This window comes from Lithobates pipiens, unplaced genomic scaffold, assembly GCF_037356315.1.
Source record: "Lithobates pipiens isolate NorthernLeopardFrog02 unplaced genomic scaffold, aLitPip1_a1.2 Scaffold_8, whole genome shotgun sequence".
Classification (NCBI taxonomy): domain Eukaryota; kingdom Metazoa; phylum Chordata; class Amphibia; order Anura; family Ranidae; genus Lithobates; species Lithobates pipiens.
The window spans coordinates 692,406,943-692,428,347 of NW_027507903.1; the positions used below are offsets into that span (position 1 = coordinate 692,406,943).

General features: G+C 48.7%; 1 protein-coding gene across 1 annotated transcript in view; it reads left to right on the forward strand.

Moving 5' to 3' along the window:
• LOC143962449 (arf-GAP with coiled-coil, ANK repeat and PH domain-containing protein 1-like) overlaps positions 1-21,405 on the forward strand; it is a gene marked incomplete at its 5' end in the record, with an annotated part of 56,023 nt that overhangs the window by 11,964 nt on the left and 22,654 nt on the right. Inside the window, 10 exon segments of the mRNA XM_077471721.1 lie at positions 9,412-9,521; positions 9,823-9,871; positions 12,725-12,825; positions 13,039-13,150; positions 13,228-13,409; positions 14,755-14,824; positions 15,170-15,264; positions 18,224-18,564; positions 20,383-20,567; positions 20,656-20,765. Coding sequence (XP_077327847.1) covers positions 9,412-9,521; positions 9,823-9,871; positions 12,725-12,825; positions 13,039-13,150; positions 13,228-13,409; positions 14,755-14,824; positions 15,170-15,264; positions 18,224-18,564; positions 20,383-20,567; positions 20,656-20,765 — 1,355 coding nt within the window.

The following is a 21,405-nucleotide window of genomic DNA, read 5'->3' on the forward strand; positions in this document are numbered from 1 at the left end:
ATATCATCCCCCTGCCCTTCCTCTCTCCCTTCTACCATTTCTCTCCCTTCCATACTCTATCCCCCTGCCCTTCTTCTCTCCCTTCTACCATTTCTCTCTCCTTCCATAATCTATCCCCCTGCCCTTCTTCTCTCCTTCTACCATTTCTCTCCCTTCCATACTCTATCCCCCTGCCCTTCTTCTCTCCCTTCTACCATTTCTCTCCCTTCCAAATCTATCCCCCTGCCCTTCCTCTCTCCCTTCTACCTTTTCTGTCCCTTCCATAATCTATCCCCCTGCCCTTCCTCTCTCCCTTCTACCTTTTCTCTCCCTTCCATAATCTATCCCCCTGCCCTTCCTCTCTCCTTCTACCATTTCTCTCCCTTCCATACTCTATCCCCCTGCCCTTCTTCTCTCCCTTCTACCATTTCTCTCCTTCCATAATCTATCCCCCTGCCCTTCTTCTCTCCCTTCTACCATTTCTCTCCCTTCCATAATCATCCCCCTGCCCTTCCTCTCTCCCTTCTACCTTTCTCTCCCTTCCTCTCCCTTCCATAATCTATCCCCCTGCCCTTCCTCTCTCCTTCTACCATTTCTCTCCCTTCCATACACTATCCCCCTGCCCTTCTTCTCTCCCTTCTACCATTTCTCTCCCTTCCATAATCTATCCCCCTGCCCTTCCTCTCTCTCTTCTACCATTTCTCTCCCTTCCTCTCCCTTCCATAATCTATCCCCCTGCCCTTCCTCTCTCCCTTCTACCATTTCTCTCCCTTCCATAATCTATCCCCCTGCCCTTCTTCTCTCCCTTCTACCATTTCTCTCCCTTCCATAATCTATCCCCCTGCCCTTCTTCTCTCCCTTCTACCATTTCTCTCCCTTCCATAATCTCTCCCCCTGCCCTTCCTCTCTCCCTTCTACCTTTTCTCTCCCTTCCATAATCTATCCCCCTGCCCTTCCTCTCTCCCTTCTACCTTTTCTCTCCCTTCCATAATCTATCCCCCTGCCCTTCTTCTCTCCCTTCTACCATTTCTCTCCCTTCCATACTCTATCCCCCTGCCTTCCTCTCTCCCTTCTACCATTTCTCTCCCTTCCTCTCCCTTCCATAATCTATCCCCCTGCCCTTCCTCTCTCCCTTCTACCATTTCTCTCCCTTCCATAATCTATCCCTCTCCCCTTCTTCTCTCCCTTCTACCATTTCTCTCCCTTCCATAATCTATCCCCCTGCCCTTCTTCTCTCCTTCTACCATTTCTCTCCCTTCCATAATCTATTCCCCCTGCCCTTCTTCTCTCCCTTCTACCATTTCTCTCCCTTCCATAATCTATCCCCCTGCCCTTCTTCTCTCCCTTCTACCATTTCTCTCCCTTCCATAATCTATCCCCCTGCCCTTCCTCTCTCCCTTCTACCTTTTCTCTCCCTTCCATACCTATCCCCCTGCCCTTCCTCTCTCCCTTCTACCATTTCTCTCCCTTCCATACTCTATCCCCCTGCCCTTCCACTCTCCTTTCTACCATTTCTCTCCCTTCCTCTCCCTTCCATAATCTATCCCCCTGCCCTTCTTCTCTCCCTTCTACCATTTCTCTCCTTCCATAATCTATCCCCCTGCACTTCCTCTCTCCCTTCTACCTTTTCTGTCCCTTCCATTAACTATCCCCCTGCCCTTCCTCTCTCCCTTCTACCTTTTCTCTCCCTTCCATAATCTATCCCCCTGCCCTTCCTCTCTCCCTTCTACCATTTCTCTCCCTTCCTACTCTATCCCCCTGCCCTTCTTCTCTCCTTCTACCATTCTCTCCCTTCCATAATCTATCCCCCTGCCCTTCCTCTCTCCCTTCTACCATTTCTCTCCCTTCCTCTCCCTTCCATAATCTATCCCCCTGCCCTTCCTCTCCCCCTTTCTACCATTTCTCTCCCTTCCATAATCTATCCCCCTGCCCTTCCCTCCCCCTTCTACCATTTCTCTCCCTTCCATAATCTATCCCTCTCCCCTTCCTCTCTCCCTTCTACCATTTCTCTCCCTTCCATAATCTATCCCCTGCCCTTCCTCTCTCCCTTCAACCATTTCTCTCCCTTCCTCTCCCTTCCATAATCTATCCCCCTGCCCTTCCTCTCCCCCTTCTACCATTTCTCTCCCTTCCATAATCTATCCCCCTGCCCTTCCTCTCTCCCTTCTACCATTTCTCTCCCTTCCATAATCTATCCCTCTCCCCTTCCTCTCTCCCTTCTACCATTTCTCTCCCTTCCATAATCTATCCCCCTGCCCTTCCTCTCTCCCTTCTACCATTTCTCTCCCTTCCATAATCTATCCCCCTGCCCCTTCCTCTCTCCCTTCTACCTTTTCTCTCCCTTCCATAATCTATCTCTCTCCCTTCCTCTCCCTTCCTCTCCCTTCCATAATCTATCCCCCTGCCCTTCCTCTCTCCCTTCTACCATTTCTCTCCCTTCCATAATCTATCCCCCTGCCCTTCCTCTCTCCTTCTACCATTTCTCTCCCTTCCATAATCTATCCCCCTGCCCTTCCTCTCTCCCTTCTACCATTTCTCTCCCTTCCATAATCTATCCCCCTGCCCTTCCTCTCCTCCCTTCTACCTTTCTCTCCCTTCCATAATCTATCCCCCTGCCCTTCCTCTCTCCCTTCCTCTCCCTTCCATAATCTATCCCCCTGCCCTTCTTCTCTCCCTTCTACCATTTCTCTCCCTTCCATAATCTATCCCCTGCCCTTCCTCTCTCCCTTCTACCATTTCTCTCCTTCCATAATCTATCCCCCTGCCCTTCCTCTCTCCCTTCTACCTTTTCTCTCCCTTCCATAATCTATCCCCCTGCCCTTCCTCTCTCCCTTCTACCTTTTCTCTCCCTTCCATAATCTATCCCCCTGCCCTTCCTCTCTCCCTTCCTCTCCCTTCCATAATCTATCCCCCTGCCCTTCCTCTCTCCCTTCTACCATTTCTCTCCCTTCCATAATCTATCCCCCTGCCCTTCCTCTCTCCCTTCTACCATTTCTCTCCCTTCCATAATCTATCCCCCTGCCCTTCCTCTCTCCCTTCTACCATTTCTCTCCCTTCCATAATCTATCCCCCTGCCCTTCCCTCTCTCCCTTCTACCATTTCTCTCCCTTCCATAATCTATCCCCCTGCCCTTCCTCTCTCCTTCTACCATTTCTCTCCCTTCCATAATCTATCCCCTGCCCTTCCTCTCTCCCTTCTACCATTTCTCTCCCTTCCATAATCTATCCCCCTGCCCTTCCTCTCTCCTTTCTACCATTTCTCTCCCTTCTTTTTCCATCCCTTCCTTCTCTCATCGCTCTGACAGCACGCGACTACTGGAAAAAAAAAGGCTTGCTGTTAAAAAAAAAAAAAAACCTTTTACATTCGCATTCTGTTTATTCCTCGGCCTTCCCCCGGATCTCCTTCACTTCAGTCACCAATTAGAACCTTCCAGGTGTCGGTGTTCCATAATTCTCCACAAGGTGCCTCCACCAGGCTCTCTCCGATGTAGCTTCCCTTCATTCTGCCCTCATAGTTTAGGGTGATGCTCCCGTCTTCTCATCCCGATCTTTGACTAGTGATATCTGATCGTGCCCCTGGAAGCAGTGGCGTAACTAGAACCTTCAGGGCCCCGATGCAAGAAACCATGAAGGGCCCCCCTGAACCCCAGCCAGGGCCCTTCCCTCCGAGTCCGGCGGTGGAACTCCAGGGCGTGGTCACAGGTATGACCTTTGTGAGCCCTGTAGTTCCACCACTGGTATCAGTAGTTTTTATTTATTAATTTTTTTACATTTTAGGTGCCCCTTTTAGGGGACTGTCCCTAGGCAGGATTGGGTCCCCGTCCCCAGAAGAGATGAGGTCCTTTTCCTCCAGGGCAGATGAAGTTACTGCTCCCGGGTGAGAAGGGTCCCTGTCCCCAGAAGAGATGAGGTCCTTTGCTCCAGGGCAGATGAAGTTACTGCTTCCAGGTTAGAAAGGGGTCCCAGTCCCAAGGGAGGTGGGGGTCCCTGTCCCCACGTGAGAAGGGTTCCCTGCCCCCAGGGGGATATGGAGGGGGTATGTAATAGTGTGTGCTAGCTGCCTATGCTGCTGCCGGCCATATGTAGAGGGGGCTGTATGGGCCCCCTGCATCACAGGGCCCCAGTTGCGGTCGCGACTGCTGCACCCCCTATAGTTACGCCCCTGCCTGGAAGTCATCTTCCCCTTTCCAATTGTTGTATATGTATTCTCAATCACGACCCGTAGATCCCCACACACCCATCTCCCCTCCTCCCAGGTCAACGCCGACTCATGGGTGGCGCCATGTTTGTTCAGACGGCCGGAGATCTTCACCCTGTGTGGTGGTTTTGTCTCCGGCATGTGAGCTTTCCGGTTCTCCTCTATCTTCACACCAATAAATCGGTCGTCCAGCCCAAAGAAATGCATCCCTTCAGATAAAGAAATATATCTCAGTGGGTTCCTATTCAGCTCTTCCCTTTAAAGAACCCCAAAGTCACACCGTCCACATCCTCTGCGATCATCACGGCACACAATCTACATGAATGTTCTAGAAGCCGCCCCGGCACTTTTATTTTCTTCTTCAGTTAGACAACGTCCTCCAAACCTGACAGCCAAGAATGTTCCACTGGCTAAATAATTCTCTTTATTCCAACATTTTATTGTAGTTGTGGCAATCGGCAGAACCCTTGATTGAGTTGCGTCACGTTTCTGAGTGATCTTTATGGTCTGTGTCTTTTCTGCCCTCTATGGCCTGGTGAAAGGAAGTGAGTAGGTAGTAGAAAGTAGTAAAATCTCTACATACACAACACTTCCCGGTAAAATACATATTCCTCTAGTATTCTACTATACTCACATGCAGGGCAGGACTTAGGGTGGTGGGGGTCCCTGGGCTTGAGTCACTTTCGGCCCTACCTTCTATACATTACCGTATTTATCAGCATATAACACGCACCCCAAGTTTACGAGGTAATTTTAAGGAGAATGGCGCCACCGAGATACAGAGTCCTGTGTATCTCGGCAGCTCTCGGGTCCTCTCGGTGGCTCTCGGGTCTTCTTGGCAGCTCTCGGGTCCTCTTGGCAGCTCTCGGGTCCTCTTGGCAGCTCTCGGGTCCTCTTGGCAGCTCTCGGGTCCTCTTGGCAGCTCTCGGGTTCTCTCGGCAGCTCTCGGGTCTTCTCCGTGGCTCTCGGGTCCTCTTACAGTCCCGAGCGGAGCTGAGAGTAGCCGAGCGTACTCGGCTCGACTCACAGTCACGCCCAGTCCCTGTGTTATGTCCATCATAGGGCGGGACTGGGCGTGACTGTGAGCGTAGCTGAGCCGAGTACGCTCGGCTATGTATGTTGGAGGGGTCCGCAGGCAGGGCTGGACTGGGACAAAAATTTGGCCCTGGACTTCATGCAGACCGGCCCACTTTAATTTTGCAAACACGCAAAAAACAGTATATAAACTGTACACAATTGCGCAAAAAAGCACCTAGAGAGCCCCCCTTACATCAGGGTCCCCAGAGAGCCCCTCCTTACATCTGGGTCCCCAGAGAGCCTCCCCTTACATCAGGGTCCTCAGAGAGCCTCCCCTTACATCAGAGTCCCCATATAGCCTTCCCCTTACATCAGAGTCCCCAGAGAGCCTCCCCCTTGCATTAGGGTCCCCAGAGATCATCCGCCTTACATCAGGGTCCCAAGAGAGCCAACCCCTTACATCCGGGTCCCCACAGAGCCCCCCCTTACATCCGGGTCCACAGAGAGCCTCTCTCTTACATCAGGTTCCCCAGAGAGCCTCCGGCTTACATCAGGGTTCCCAGAGAGCCTCTCTCTTACATCAGGTTCCCCAGAGAGCCCCTCCTTACATCAGGGTCACCAGAAAGAGGGCAGGTAGTGGGCCGGGACCCTGTGGTTGGGGACTCCTGGACTGACTCTGGGCTATGGGCCCCAGATTTGGGGCTATAGCCCCAAAAGTCCCCCCCAGCCATGCCACTGGCTCTCACTGAAACCGGCCCACTAAGCCATCGGCCCACCGGGAAACTCCCTATAGTCCCTATGGCCAGTACATGCCTGTCCGCAGGGCCCCCTATTGGGCGGGGCCCATGGGCTTCAGCCCAGTCAAGCCCAATGGTAAGTCCAGCCCTGCTCACATGGGCGTTTCTTAATGAAAGTCTTTGTGTAATGTGTGAATCTGTATCCCTTCTCCTAAAGGGTGTGTAACGGAGATATGTATGTCTTTATCCAAGGCCACATTTCCAACGTACTTTCAGGAGTAGAAATTGAACAATCCTTTGTTCGTTCAATACTTCAATAATAGATGTTTTATTGTTCAGGAAGATAAGCAAAGACAAGATTGACATCTGGTAACATATGGCATGGTGATGGCTTCTAAGGTGCAACTTCTGGTGTTACATTCTCCAAAGTGTAGAGTTCCTTCTCTTCCCACCGATCTTTCCTATACTCACATAATCCTACTCCATTCTTATACTCTTTCATGATGTTATGTCAGCATCTCCTAATAACACCCATATTTGCATATATACCTAATATGGTTCAGTCTATAGATAAGTAGCATAACTCCACCCATTGTCCTGACATAGTAACTGAAAAATAGAAGTACCTACTCAGCAAAACCACTCCGCCCTATACTCTCTGTTGTTCTGTGACCTTCAGAGACCATTACTTATTACCGTACATATCTCTTTTCAGAAACTTTTATCACTTAAAATATTAATTAACTCAAAAACTTCTAACACCTGGTGTCCACATTAACTCCTCATTCCATAAGTGGTTTCTTCTACTCCATCACGTAACAACCAATCACTTCCCGTACTCTGAGTAGACCTGTGTGGTTCCTTCCGCTATTTTTCCTTATTCCGAGATTTGGATGTATCTGAACTTCCAAATTATAATAGTAACAAAGAGAAATTATGTCCTGCCTGAGGACTGACCACCACGTCCGCCTTTGCCTGTGGTGGACACATTTGTTGCTGCCCCCCTTGCAGTGCCAAGGGAACGTCTGCCTCTCCTTGTTGTCCTCCCGGACATTATTGGGAGGGAGGGAGGCGGCGGTGCTTATGAGCAAATGTTAAGAAGAAGTTGAAATCTGCACGTAGATGCACTTTAATCAATGTAAAGTGATGATTGGTGCACTTTAATTTGAGTACTCACACTACACAAACACACTGCACAGATACACTATAATATACTGCAATATAATGCGCCAATCGTACAGCGACGCACAGAACTATATGGCGTTAAACTGGCAGTAACACACAGAACTATATAGTGTTAAACTGGCATTAACACACACAGAAGTAAATAGTGTTAAACTGGCAGTAACGCACAAAACTATATGGTGTTAAACTGGCAGTAACGCACACAGAAGTAAATTCTGTTAAACTGGCAGTAGTGCAATCAAATAGCTGGTGTTCAACCGCCACTACACTGACGCTATCTGAACTGTCCCTACTCTAGCTATACACTAATGTAAAGATTACGGACATGGTATCTCTACACTACACTGAAACTATCTGAGCGGTCCCTACTCTAGCTGCACACTATACAAAGCTGAATGAAGGTCCTCCTCACTACACTCACACTATCCCTAGACTGACACTAAACTCATATTCTACACTGACAATTGAAGCAAAATAGCCCAGTATAGCACACTAACTAATGGCACCAAACAGAGCCCTGATCTATCTCTCTTTCCACGCCGAAATCACACTGAAAATGGCTGCCATTGAAAGAATACTTTTATACTGCGGGGTGAAAATGAGCCATGATTGGATAAAGTCATGATGACAGTGTCCAATCATGACTGACAGTGCTCTGTGCCCTGATTGGCTGAATCTTTTGCTGCTTCAGCCAATCAGGGCTTGCAATGCACTGTTCAGCGCCGCAATGCATTGTGGTCGGTTCCGGGGGGGGGGGGGGGGGACAAATGGTCAAACGACCTGTTTGTTCGGCTGTTCATCGAATGTCCAAACCGTTCACCCATCCCTAATACTATCCCTGTAAACATCTCTTCCATGATTCTACCAGTGTCTTGTGTTGGAGTAGTTGTGGTTTCTACCAGTGTCTTGTGTTGGAGTAGTTGTGGTTTCTACCAGTGTCTTGTGTTGGTGTAGTTGTGGTTTCTACCAGTGTCTTTTGTTGGGAGTGGTTTCTACCAGTGTCTTGTGTAGGAGTGGTTGTGGTTTCTACCAGTGTCTTGTGTAGGAGTGGTTGTGGTTTTTACCAGTGTCTTGTGTAGGAGTGGTTGTGGTTTCAACCAGTGTCTTGTGTAGGAGTGGTTGTGGTTTCTACCAGTGTCTTGTGTAGGAATGGTTATGGTTTCTACCAGTGTCTTGTGTAGGAATGGTTATGGTTTTTACCAGTGTCTTGTGTAGGAATGGTTGTGGTTTCTATCAGTGTCTTGTGTAGGAATGGTTATGGTTTTTACCAGTGTCTTGTGTAGGAATGGTTGTGGTTTCTATCAGTGTCTTGTGTAGGAATGGTTGTGGTTTCTATCAGTGTCTTGTGTAGGAATGGTTGTGGTTTCTACCAGTGTCCTGTGTAGGAATGGTTGTGGTTTCTACGAGTGTCTTGTGTAGGAGTGGTTGTGGTTTTTACCAGTGTCTTGTGTAGGAATGGTTGTGGTTTCTACCAGTGTCTTTTGTAGGAATGGTTGTGGTTTCTGCCAGTGTCTTTTGTAGGAATGGTTGTGGTTTCTATCAGTGTCTTGTGTAGGAATGGTTGTGGTTTCTACCAGTGTCTTGTTTAGGAATGGTTGTGGTTTCTACGAGTGTCTTGTGTAGGAATGGTTATGGTTTCTACCAGTGTCTTGTGTAGGAGTGGTTGTGGTTTCTACGAGTGTCTTGTGTAGGAGTGGTTGTGGTTTCTATCAGTGTCTTGTGTAGGAATGGTTGTGGTTTCTATCAGTGTCTTGTGTAGGAGTGGTTGTGGTTTCTATCAGTGTCTTGTGTAGGAATGGTTGTGGTTTCTATCAGTGTCTTGTGTAGGAGTGGTTGTGGTTTCTATCAGTGTCTTGTGTAGGAATGGTTGTGGTTTCTATCAGTGTCTTGTGTAGGAGTGGTTGTGGTTTTTACCAGTGTCTTGTGTAGGAGTGGTTGTGGTTTTTACCAGTGTCTTGTGTAGGAATGGTTGTGGTTTCTACCAGTGTCTTTTGTAGGAATGGTTGTGGTTTCTATCAGTGTCTTGTGTAGGAATGGTTGTGGTTTCTACCAGTGTCTTGTGTTATGGAGTGGTTGTGGTTTCTACCAGTGTCTTTTGTAGGAATGGTTGTGGTTTCTATCAGTGTCTTGTGTAGGAATGGTTGTGGTTTCTATCAGTGTCTTGTGTAGGAATGGTTGTGGTTTCTATCAGTGTCTTGTGTAGGAGTGGTTGTGGTTTCTACCAGTGGCTTATGTTGAAGTGGTTGTGGTTATAGGATCTTGTGTATTTTTTGACTCTTCCCCTCTCTTTCTGCAGGAGGTTTCAGATGAGGATGCCGTCTTCCAGAGCGAGGGAGAAACCTCAGAGATAGTGATTGAGGGTTACCTCTTTAAGCGGGCCAGTAACACCTTTAAGACCTGGAGCCGGTGAGAGGGCTTCCATGCTTGTTTCAGAAAGGTGGGGGCAGCAAGCAAGTGGGGTACAAGGTGGATGGAGACATGTCAGGATAGCAGACACTGGGAGCAATGGAGAGATGGGTGATTGGTGGGTTAGGATTTGGAGGCTGAGATGTGAAGAGAACATTGAATGTGACAGATAAAGCAGCATCGGTATGTCGGGGGGGGGGGGGGGGTTGAGTTTGGGTAGAGGAATGAAGAACAACTGTAGGAATATAGTCCAACAAATTTTATAGAAACATAAAGTGTACCTATTCTGTCTCCTCTCTAGTCGGTGGTTTTCCATTCAGAACAATCAGCTGGTTTATCAAAAGAAGGTGGTGAGTAGATGGTTCATCCCCCCCTGCATCCATCTATTAATGGACATTATCTTTGCATGTAATGATTGGGATGTATGCTTTGTATTCAATGAAAATGTTTAGGTCTCTATTTAATTCCACTTGAACATTTGAGGTCATACTTTGACTCCAACAAAGGATTTGAGGTCTTCGCTGGATTCCTGTGAAGGATTTAAGGTCATTCTTGAACTCCAATGAAAGATTTGAGGTCTTTCTTTGACTCCAGTGAATGATTTTAGGTCTTTTCTGAACCCTAGTGAAAGATCTGAGGTCTTCCTTGGACTTTATTAAAATAATGAGATCTTTATTGTACTCCAGTAAAGTATTTTATATCTTCTATGGATTCCATTAAAAGATTTGAGAACTTTCTTGAACTCCAGTTATTGATTTCAGTGGATTTCAGTGAAGAATATGAGGTCTTACTTGGACTCCAATGAAAGACTTGAGGCCTTCCAAGGATTTCAGTAAAAGATTTGAGGTCCTTCTTGGACTCCGATTAAAGATTTGAGGTCTTCTTTGGACTTTATTAAAAGGATGGGATCATTCATGGATTCCAGTAAGGGATATGAGGTCTTCCATGGTTTCCATTGAAAGATTTAAGAACTTTCTTGAACTCCATTGAGTGATTTAAGGTCTTTCCTGATCTCTAGTTTAAGATTTGAGGTCTCTCTTGGATTCCATGAATGCTTTGAGGTATTTTCTGAACTGTAGTGGAAGGACTTCCTTGAACTTTATTAAAAGCATAAGATCTTTCTTGGCCTCCAGTAAATTATTTGAATCTTCCATGGATTCCATTGGACAATTTGAGAACTTTCTTGAACTCCAGTTATTGATTTCAGGGGATTTCAGTGAAAATTTTGAGGTCTTACTTGGAGTCCAATGAAAGACTTGAGGCCCTCCAAGGATTTCAGTGAAAATGTTGAGGTCCTTCTTGGACTCCGATGAAAGATTTGAGGTCTTCTTTGGACTTTATTAAAAGAATGAGATCATTCATGGATTCCAGTAAAGGGATATGAAGTCTTCCATGGTTTCCATTGAAAGATTTAAGAACTTTCTTGAACTCCATTGAGTGATTTAAGGTCTTTCCTGAACTCCTAATGAAAGCTTAGAGGTGTTCCTTGGAATGTAGTAAATTATGTGAGGTCTTTCCTGGTCTGCAGTGAAGAACTTGCGCTCTTCCATGGATTTCAGTGAAGAATATGAGGTCTTACTTGGACTCCAATGAAAGACTTGAGGCCTTCCAAGGATTTCAGTAAAAGATTTGAGGTCCTTCTTGGACTCCAATGAAAGATTTGAGGTCTTCTTTGGACTTTATTAAAAGAATGAGATCATTCATGGATTCCAGTAAAGGGATATGAGGTCTTCCATGGATTCCATTGGAAGGTTTGAGAACTTTCTTGAACTCCAGTTATTGATTTCAGGGGATTTCAGTGAAAATGTTGAGGTCTTACTTGGACTCCAATGAAAGACTTGAGGCCCTCCAAGGATTTCAGTAAAAGATTTGAGGTCCTTCTTGGACTCCGATTAAATATTTGAGGACTTCCTTGGACTTTATTAAAAGAATGAGATCATTCATGGATTCCAGTAAATTATTTGAATCTTCCATGAATTCCATTGGAAGATTTGAGAACTTTCTTGAACTCCAGTTATTGATTTCAGGGGATTTCAGTGAACATTTTGAGGTCTCACTTGGACTCCAATGAAAGACTTGAGGCCTTCCAAGGATTTCAGTGAAAATGTTGAGGTCTCACTTGGACTCCAATGAAAGACTTGAGGCCTTCCAAGGATTTCAGTGAAAATGTTGAGGTCTCACTTGGACTCCAATGAAAGACTTGAGGCCCTCCAAGGATTTCAGTGAAAGATTTGAGGTCCTTCTTGGACTCCGATGAAAGATTTGAGGTCTTCTTTGGACTTTATTAAAAGAATGAGATCATTCATGGATTCCAGTAAAGGGATATGAGGTCTTCCATGGTTTCCATTGAAAGATTTAAGAACTTTCTTGAACTCCATTGAGTGATTTAAGGTCTTTCCTGAACTCCTAATGAAAGCTTAGAGGTGTTCCTTGGAATGTAGTAAATTATGTGAGGTCTTTCCTGGTCTGCAGTGAAGGACTTGCGCTCTTCCATGGATTTCGGTGAAGAATTTGAGGTCTTTCTTGGACTTTAGTGTAAGATTTGAGATCAGCCCATTGTGCTGTTTGGTAAAAACACGAGCAACAAAAAGTTTTACTCCTGAGTCAAAACTGTACAAACTGTTCTTTCTTCTTTTATCCTCAGATAGTTGATTATGGTACATTTTACCTTTGATTGTAACCCTCAGCTCTTAATACTTTTCCTACTCCTCAATGCTGCCCAACCATAATCTAGGTTTTATTATTTAGTTGCCAGACCAATACACAACCACAGAACGCCATTCAGTTTGATGAAAACTTTATTGTTAATGATGAATTGACTTAATGTAATTAACTTTCTGAATTGCTAATTCAATCAATAAAATTTGGTGTGGTGAAGGAAGAGGGCAAGCAGATTAAGGATTGAATTCTGCAAACATTTTCTGTATGATGGACTTCTTGTGAACTCACCTTCTGAGTCCAGGTTGTCTATACCTGGGAGCCAATTCCCTTGGTGTAGCTCCAATATAATATAACTATTGGCAGAAGTGATGAGGATTTGGGAGATCACCCTCTGAAGGGTGATGCCATCTCTGATATCTGGTGATCCCGGGTGTTTGGTGGGACCTCTGTTTCCCGGGCATTCAGTAGCTTCTGCCATCCTCTGTGTTGATATACAGATGTGTAAATTTCTGAAACCTGTGCGATTCTCCCCCCCCCCCCAGGAGGCTGTGACGGTTGTTATCGTGGACCTCCGGCTCTGCGCTGTCAAATTGTGCCCCGATGCCGACCGGCGGTTTTGCTTTGAGGTTGTGTCGCCATCAAAGTGAGTAGTTGGACTTCCAGAGGCTCTTGTATGGTGGGACGGGAGATCTGAGGGTGCTGTTCTCTCACGGTCTATTGTTTGCCGTCCACCATGCCTGGATGTAGATTTTTATACATGTGACAACAACCTGATGAGGTCACAGATGGGTCGTTATTATATGTATTTTGGTACTTGCCTGTCCTGGTTCCAGTGCTGTTGCTATCTGTGTTGCAGGTCCTGCATGCTGCAGGCAGAGTCTGAGCGTGTCCTGCAGCTGTGGGTGAGCGCGGTTCAGAGGAGCATCACCACGGCGTACAGCGAAAACAAGAGGGACAGCGGAAGTTTTGTGAGTGATGCAACGAGGTTGTACAGTAAGTGGGGCGTGTAACCATGTGTAGTTGTGTGACGTCCTTCTCTTCTCAGAGATTGCCCCGTTCACCAGCTGAGGCTCCGGCACCGCAGAAGGGTGGAGTGCCCGGCGCACAGGATGCCATACTGAGAGTAGCCGGAAATGCGGCCTGCTGTGACTGCCGAGCCGCGGAGCCAGAATGGGCGAGCATCAATCTAGGGGTGACCCTGTGTATCGAGTGTAGCGGAATTCACAGGTGAGAGGACCCTAGAGGACCTGACCCCTCCTATTGACACCTGAGAGACTCAGCTACTTACTGACACTGCGATAATCTGACCACTTACTGACTTGGATGACCCAACCACTTACTGACACAGGGATGACCTGACTGCTTACTGACATCAGGATGAGCTAGTCGCCTACTGACACCAGGATGACCAGACCACTTACTGACTACAGGATGACGCCACATTTTTCTTAGACCAGGATAATTACTGACAATGGGTTGCCTTGACTTGACTGCTAACTGACACCAGGATGACCAGACCTCTTTCTTACACCAAGATGATCCAGCCGCCTACTGACAACCAGATAACATTGTGATGACCCAACATCTTACTGACACCAGGATGACTCAACCTCTTTCTTACACCAGGACAACCTAACTGCTTACTAACACAAATCTGACCAAAACGACTTACTGACACTGGGATTCTTGTCCACTTACTGACAATGGGTTGACTCAACTGCTTACTAACACCAAGATCATCTGACCTCTTTCCTTCACCAGGATGATCCAGCCACTTACTGACAACCAGAACTATCACCCAACCATGTACTGACACTGAGAGGACACAAACAATTATTAACACTGCCATGACCTGACCTCTTACGGACACTGAGACAACCCAGCTACTTACTGACAATGAATTAATCCAACTGCTTACTGACACCAGGTTGACCTGATCTCTCTTTTACACTGTGATGACCCAACCGCTTACTGACAACTAGATGACCTAAACAGTTACTGACACTGGGATGATCCAAACCTCTGACTCATACTGAGATGACCTGATCGCTTATTGACAACTAGATGACATGAACAGCTACACTGGGATGACCCAACCTCTTACTGACACCTTGACGGCCTGTCCGATTGCTGACAATGGAGGTGGCTCAAACACTTTTTGAGTATAGATCTACGTTTGTCCCAAGCATGTTTGCACTCGCCTACTGTTTACTGACGCACTACGTTCCAATGGAAGTCTGTTCCAAGCATCAACCTAAAGGTTTCAGTCCATCCTTTCCCTTCTTTCCTCCAGACTGTACACATCAGGTTCCTGCTGATATTGGTATTGAGCACTCACTTTTGCTACACTATATATAGTTTATTTGGTCATGTGGTGAATTTTTATGGTGTGCTCTTCGGTATTGGTCCAGACATTGGATCCATACGTTGCTTACAATGGAGGTGATCCAATACATTGACCCCTCCTCAGTAGAAGATCCTTTGGAATCATTGACTAATCTTGGTCAGAGGTAAGGATGAGCCCCAATTGTCTCCTGATCCCCCCTACCCAATAACATCTTCTCTCTCACAGGAGCCTGGGCGTCCATTTCTCCAAGGTCCGATCACTAACACTTGACACCTGGGAGCCAGAGCTTGTTAAGGTAATGGCTTTGGGGCGTTGTTGGGTGAGGTGGGCTTGGGATTGGAGATGGTCTTCGGTTTTTGGTGGGAAAGGTTTAGTCTGGGGTGATACCTGAGATGTTGCATATTAACGGGGACTGGTTGGCTCAGTGATTCAGTGCTATGGACGGGGGGGTCGGGAGTTGTTGCTCATACTTGTTGGTCGTTTTACGAGTATATGGAATTGCTGTTATGGATTGTATAATGTGTTCTGCTGGCCGGTTCTGACAAGACTGGGCCATGAAGCCCAATAGTCAGGTCAATGCGGGGAAATCTGATGTTTTATTATCTGGGAATATTGAACATTTATTTGTCTTTCATTACAGCTCATGTGTGAACTTGGGAACAACATTATCAATTCCATCTACGAGGCGCGAATCGATGAGATGAACATAAAGAAACCAACATCTTCCAGCACACGGTGATGTCAACACTCCGCTCTTCCCCAATCCGTTGTATCCTCTTCAGCTTTCACCCCGTGACATCATAGGCTTACCCCCTCGTCTTTATCCTTCCTTTATGACATCATAGGCTTACCCCCTCATCTTTATCCTTCATTTATGACATCATAGGCTTACCCCCTCGTCTTTATCCTTCATTTATGACATCATAGGCTTACCCCCTCGTCTTTATCCTTCATTTATGACATCATAGGCTTACCCCCTCATCTTTATCGTTCCTTTATGACATCATAGGCTTACCCCCTCATCTTTATCCTTCATTTATGACATCATAGGCTTACCCCCTCGTCTTTATCCTTCATTTCTGACATCATAGGCTTACCCCCTCGTCTTTATCGTTCCTTTATGACATCATATGGTCTCCAACTCCCACTTAGGACCTTGTGTAATCTGTAGCCTTCACCTCATGACCTCATATGGGTTCCATCCAGGGGCGTAACTATAGGGGGTGCAGCAGTCGCGACCGCAACCGGGCCCTGTGATGCTGGGGGCCCATGCAGCCCCCTCTACATATGGCCGGCAGCAGCATAGGCAGCTAGGGGTACCAGTGCACCATGCACACGGGTGGCTGGAGGTGGAGGGTGACTAGCAGAGCTCCATGCTAGACTATCGCACTGGCTGCTTTTTAGTTGTGCATTCCTCCCATGACCTGTGTCCTCGGCCGGCTCCTCAGAGTACCCCTCTCCTGCTCCATGCATTGCCGCTCAGTCCGATGTCTGTTCTCCCCAGCCAGAGTCCCGCCCCCGCTGAGTCCGGCCCACACTGCACTGCATACTTCTCCTGGGTAAACAAACTTTAAGCACACAGATGCAGTGCAGCCCTATGAGAGCCCCCCGGAGGACACTGCAGGCTTGTCTGCCAGCCCTCCTCCTCCCCCGTCATACACAGATGATGAAAGGTCTTTCTGGGAGATATGCTGATCACCCGTCCAGCACACTGGATGGAGCCCAGGCCAACATGGATGAGTGCGCGGCCTACAGCTTGGTCATGGTGAGTGAGAGGACCCCATCCTCCACACACCATTACATACCCCCTACATCTCCCCCTGGGGACAGGGACCCCTTCTCACGTGGGGACAGGGACCCCCACCTCCCCTGGGGGCAGGGACCCTTTCTCACCCGGGGGCAGTAACTTCATCTGCCCTGGAGAAAAGGACTTCATCTCTTCTGGGGACAGGGACCCCTTCTCATGTGGGGACAGGGACCCCCACCTCCCCTGGGGACAGGGACCCCTTCTCACCCGGGGGCAGTAACTTCATCTGCCCTGGAGAAAAGGACTTCATCTCTTCTGGGGACAGGGGCCCCTTCTCACGTGGGGACAGGGACCCCCACCTCCCCTGGGGACAGGGACCTCTTCTCACCCGGGGGCAGTAACTTCATCTGCCCTGGAGAAAAGGACCTCGTCTCTTCTGGGGACAGGGACCCCTTCTCACCTGGGGGCAGTAACTTCATCTGCCCTGGAGAAAAGGACCTCATCTCTTCTGGGGACAGGGACCCCTTCTCACCCGGGAGCAGTAACTTCATCTGCCCTGGAGAAAAGGACCTCATCTCTTCTGGGGACAGGGACCCCTTCTCACCTGGGGGCAGTAACTTCATCTGCCCTGGAGCAAAGGACCTCATCTCTTCTGGGGACAGGGACCCCTTCTCACCCTGGAGCAGTAACTTCATCTGCCCTGGAGAAAAGGACCTCATCTCTTCTGGGGACAGGGACCCCTTCTCACCTGGGGGCAGTAACTTCATCTGCCCTGGAGCAAAGGACCTCATCTCTTCTGGGGACAGGGACCCCTTCTCACCCGGGAGCAGTAACTTCATCTGCCCTGGAGAAAAGGACCTCATCTCTTCTGGGGACAGGGACCCCTTCTCACCTGGGGGCAGTAACTTCATCTGCCCTGGAGAAAAGGACCTCATCTCTTCTGGGGACAGGGACCCCTTCTCACCCGGGAGCAGTAACTTCATCTGCCCTGGAGAAAAGGACCTCATCTCTTCTGGGGACAGGGACCCCTTCTCACCCGGGAGCAGTAACTTCATCTGCCCTGGAGAAAAGGACCTCATCTCTTCTGGGGACAGGGACCCCTTCTCACCTGGGGGCAGTAACGTCATCTGCCTTGGAGAAAAGGACCTCATCTCTTCTGGGGACAGGGACCCCTTCTCACCCGGGAGCAGTAACTTCATCTGCCCTGGAGAAAAGGACCTCATCTCTTCTGGGGACAGGGACCCCTTCTCACCCGGGAGCAGTAACATCATCTGCCTTGGAGAAAAGGACCTCATCTCTTCTGGGGACGGGGACCCCATCCTGCCTAGGGACAGTCCCCCCCAATGGGGCACCTAAAAATAAAATAATATAAAAAAAGACTACTGATACCAGTGGTGGAACTACAGGGCTCCCAAAGGTCATACCTGTGACCACGGCCCTGGAGTTCCACCGCCGGACTCGGAAGGAAGGGCCCTGGCTGGGGTTCAGGAGGGCCCTTCATGGTTTCTTGCATCGGGGGCCCTGAAGGTTCTAGTTACGCCACTGATACCATCCTTCTCAGTCTTCTCGTATGATAATTGACTTACGCTGAGCGGGCTACTTAGTCTTTGTACGCTGATTCCATGTCCTTTTGTCTGGTCTGTGTCTCTAAATAGCTGTAGATGGGACTTTATTTCAACAATTTGACCCTTTATAAGAGTCTATTTTGTGAGAAATGTCATAATACCGGGACCAACCAATGGCTGTAGGTTTTATTTCCTCTGTATTGGGATAGCACTTGTTGCATACAAGACTCTTTGTTCTCGTTCTTTAGGGTTCTGATTGTCATTGAGCCATGGTATGAATCCACTGTAGTTCTCCTGTCCATAGACCATCTATGAACCTCCAGAAAGTCAGGAATAACTGGGTGACCACTCAACATAACCACTTGTGAATTTCTGATTCCAGCAGCGAGAAGGAAATCTGGATCAGAGCAAAATACGTGGAGAAGAAATTCATCACCAAACTTCCCCAGATGGCTCTGCGCAGCAACCCGCATCATCACGGTAACGCGCCCGCCCGTCCAATCAGCAACCCGGAGAGCAGGACCCTGGAGGTCAGACCCTCTGCCATGTCCAGCAAGTGGCCACCCAGCAGCATGGAGAAAGAAGGCAGCCGGGTGGATGGAAGTCTCAAAAATGCCAACAGAGAGGTGGAGCCTGAGCTTAACCGACCAATCAGCCGACTGCACAGGCCCCCTAAACCTCACCTGAAACCAAAGCCAGGGACGGCTCCTCCCCCGCCCAATGGTAAGTTCCTGCTCAATGGCTCCTCCCTCTATAGACATAGATGTTGTGTTTGTACAGCTCATGAAATGCCCCCACTATGAGTAGAACAGAATTCTGTGCCATGAGCCCCTCTCATCTGTCCATCGTGTCTCGTCTGTCCATCGTGTCTCATCTGTCCATCGTGTCTCATCTGTCCATCGTGTCTCGTCTGTCCATCGAGTCTCGTCTGTCCATCGCGTCTCGTCTGTCCATCGCGTCTCGTCTGTCCATCGCGTCTCGTCTGTCCATCGCGTTTCGTCTGTCCATCGTGTCTCATCTGTCCATCGTGTCTCGTCTGTCCATCGAGTCTCGTCTGTCCATCGCGTCTCGTCTGTCCATCGCGTCTCGTCTGTCCATCGCGTCTCGTCTGTCCATCGCGTTTCGTCTGTCCATCGTGTCTCATCTGTCCATCGTGTCTCGTCTGTCCATCGTGTCTCGTCTGTCCATCGTGTCTCGTGTCTCGTCTGTCCATCGTGTCTCGTCTGTCCGTCGTGTCTCGTCTGTCCGTCGTGTCTCGTCTGTCCATCGTGTCTCGTCTGTCCATCGTGTCTCGTCTGTCCATCGCGTCTCGCCTGTCCATCGCGTCTCGCCTGTCCATCGCGTCTCGTCTGTCCATCGCGTCTCGTCTGTCCATCGCGTCTCGTCTGTCCATCGCGTCTCGTCTGTCCATCGCGTCTCGTCTGTCCATCGCGTCTCGTCTGTCCATCGCGTCTCGTCTGTCCATCGCGTCTCGTCTGTCCATCGCGTCTCGTCTGTCCATCGCGTCTCGTCTGTCCATCGCGTCTCGTCTGTCCATCGCGTCTCGTCTGTCCATCGGGTCTCGTCTGTCTATCGTTCAATCGTGTCTCATCTGTCCATCGAGTCTCATCTGTCCATCGAGTCTCATCTGTCCATCGTGTCTCATCTGTCCATCGTGTCTCATCTGTCCATCGTGTCTCATCTGTCCATCGAGTGTCATCTGTCCATCGTGTCTCATCTGTCCATCGTGTCTCGTCTGTCCATCGTGTCTCGTCTGTCCATCGTGTCTCGTCTGTCCATCGTGTCTCCTCTGTCCATCGTGTCTCGTCTGTCCATCGTGTCTCGTCTGTCCATTGTGTCTCGTCTGTCCATCGTGTCTCGTCTGTCCATCGTGTCTCGTCTGTCCATCGTGTCTCCTCTGTCCATCGTGTCTCATTTGTCCATCGCGTCTCGTCTGTCCACCGTGTCTCGTCTGTCCATCGTGTCTCCCGTGTCTCATCTGTCCATCGTGTCTCATTTGTCCATCGTGTCTCGTCTGTCCATCGTGTCTCCCGTGTCTCATCTGTCCATCGTGTCTCATTTGTCCATCGTGTCTCGTCTGTCCACCGTGTCTCGTATGTCCACCGTGTCTCGTCTGTCCACCGTGTCTCGTCTGTCCACCGTGTCTCGTCTGTCCACCGTGTCTCGTCTGTCCACCGTGTCTCGTCTGTCCACCGTGTCTCGTCTGTCCACCGTGTCTCGTCTGTCCACCGTGTCTCGTCTGTCCACCGTGTCTCGTCTGTCCACCGCGTCTCGTCTGTCCATCGCGTCTCGTCTGTCCACCGTGTCTCGTCTGTCCACCGTGTCTCGTCTGTCCACCGTGTCTCGTCTGTCCATCGTGTCTCGTCTGTCCACCGTGTCTCGTCTGTCCACCGTGTCTCGTCTGTCCACCGCGTCTCGTCTGTCCACCGCGTCTCGTCTGTCCATCGCGTCTCGTCTGTCCATCGCGTCTCGTCTGTCCATCGTGTCTCCCGTGTCTCATCTGTCCATCGTGTCTCATTTGTCCATCGTGTCTCTACACAGCTGCCATGTCTGGAATGGGGGATGAGAATGACGTGCGAAATCTACACCCTGGGGCACTTCTATACCGTGCTGCTGAACATCGCTATCTTCCCACCATGGCGGATGCCTTGGCACATGGTGCGGACGTGAACTGGGTACGCAGTGATGAGGATGGGCGGACGCCCCTTATCCGAGCTGTGCTCTCTGTAGGTGCCTTCAGTCACTTATCTGCTGTATTGTCTGTATTCTGTATCACGTCGCCCTCCACTGACAACCAAACTTTGTGGCTTTCAGGATTCTCTTGTTGCCTGTGAGTTTCTTCTGCAGAATGGGGCAAGTGTCAATCATGCTGATAAAGATGGTCGAGGACCCCTCCATCACGCCACGCTGCAGGGCTACACGGGGTAAAGCACTTTCCTTGTCACCATCAGTTCCACTTTTCTCTCATGGGGGTTGCTGGTGCCGCCTCACTTTTTGTTGTCCTTCCATTGTTTGTCATGCCTCACCTCTTCCCTCGCTGGTTCTCATCCACCATCTATCATTGTCCTCCTTATTGACATGTCATAGCTTATCCATTGTCATCTGTTTGTGTCATTCCTCATCTCTTACGTTGATGGGTCTCATCCATAATCTCAGATCTTCACTTTCTATCTCCTCTTTCATTGTACGTTCTACATTACTTCTTCCATTGATGGTTCACATCTCATCCTTCATCTCAAGATCGTCCTTTTACTGATATGTCCCTTTTTTATTATTCATTGTGGGTCATGCCTTGTCTCTTCCATTGATGGTTCTTATCCATCACCTAACATTGTACTTTTTATTGGCATGTCCTATCTTATCCATTCTTCGTGTCATTCCTCATCTCTTCCATTGATGGGTCTCATCCATAATCTCTGATCTTTACTGACGTCTCATCTCATCTTTCATTGTTTGTCCTGCATTGTATCTTCCATTGATGGTTCTCATCTCATCCTTCATCTCAGATTGTCCTTTTACTGAGATGTCTCTTATTATTCATTGTGTATCATACCTCATCTCATC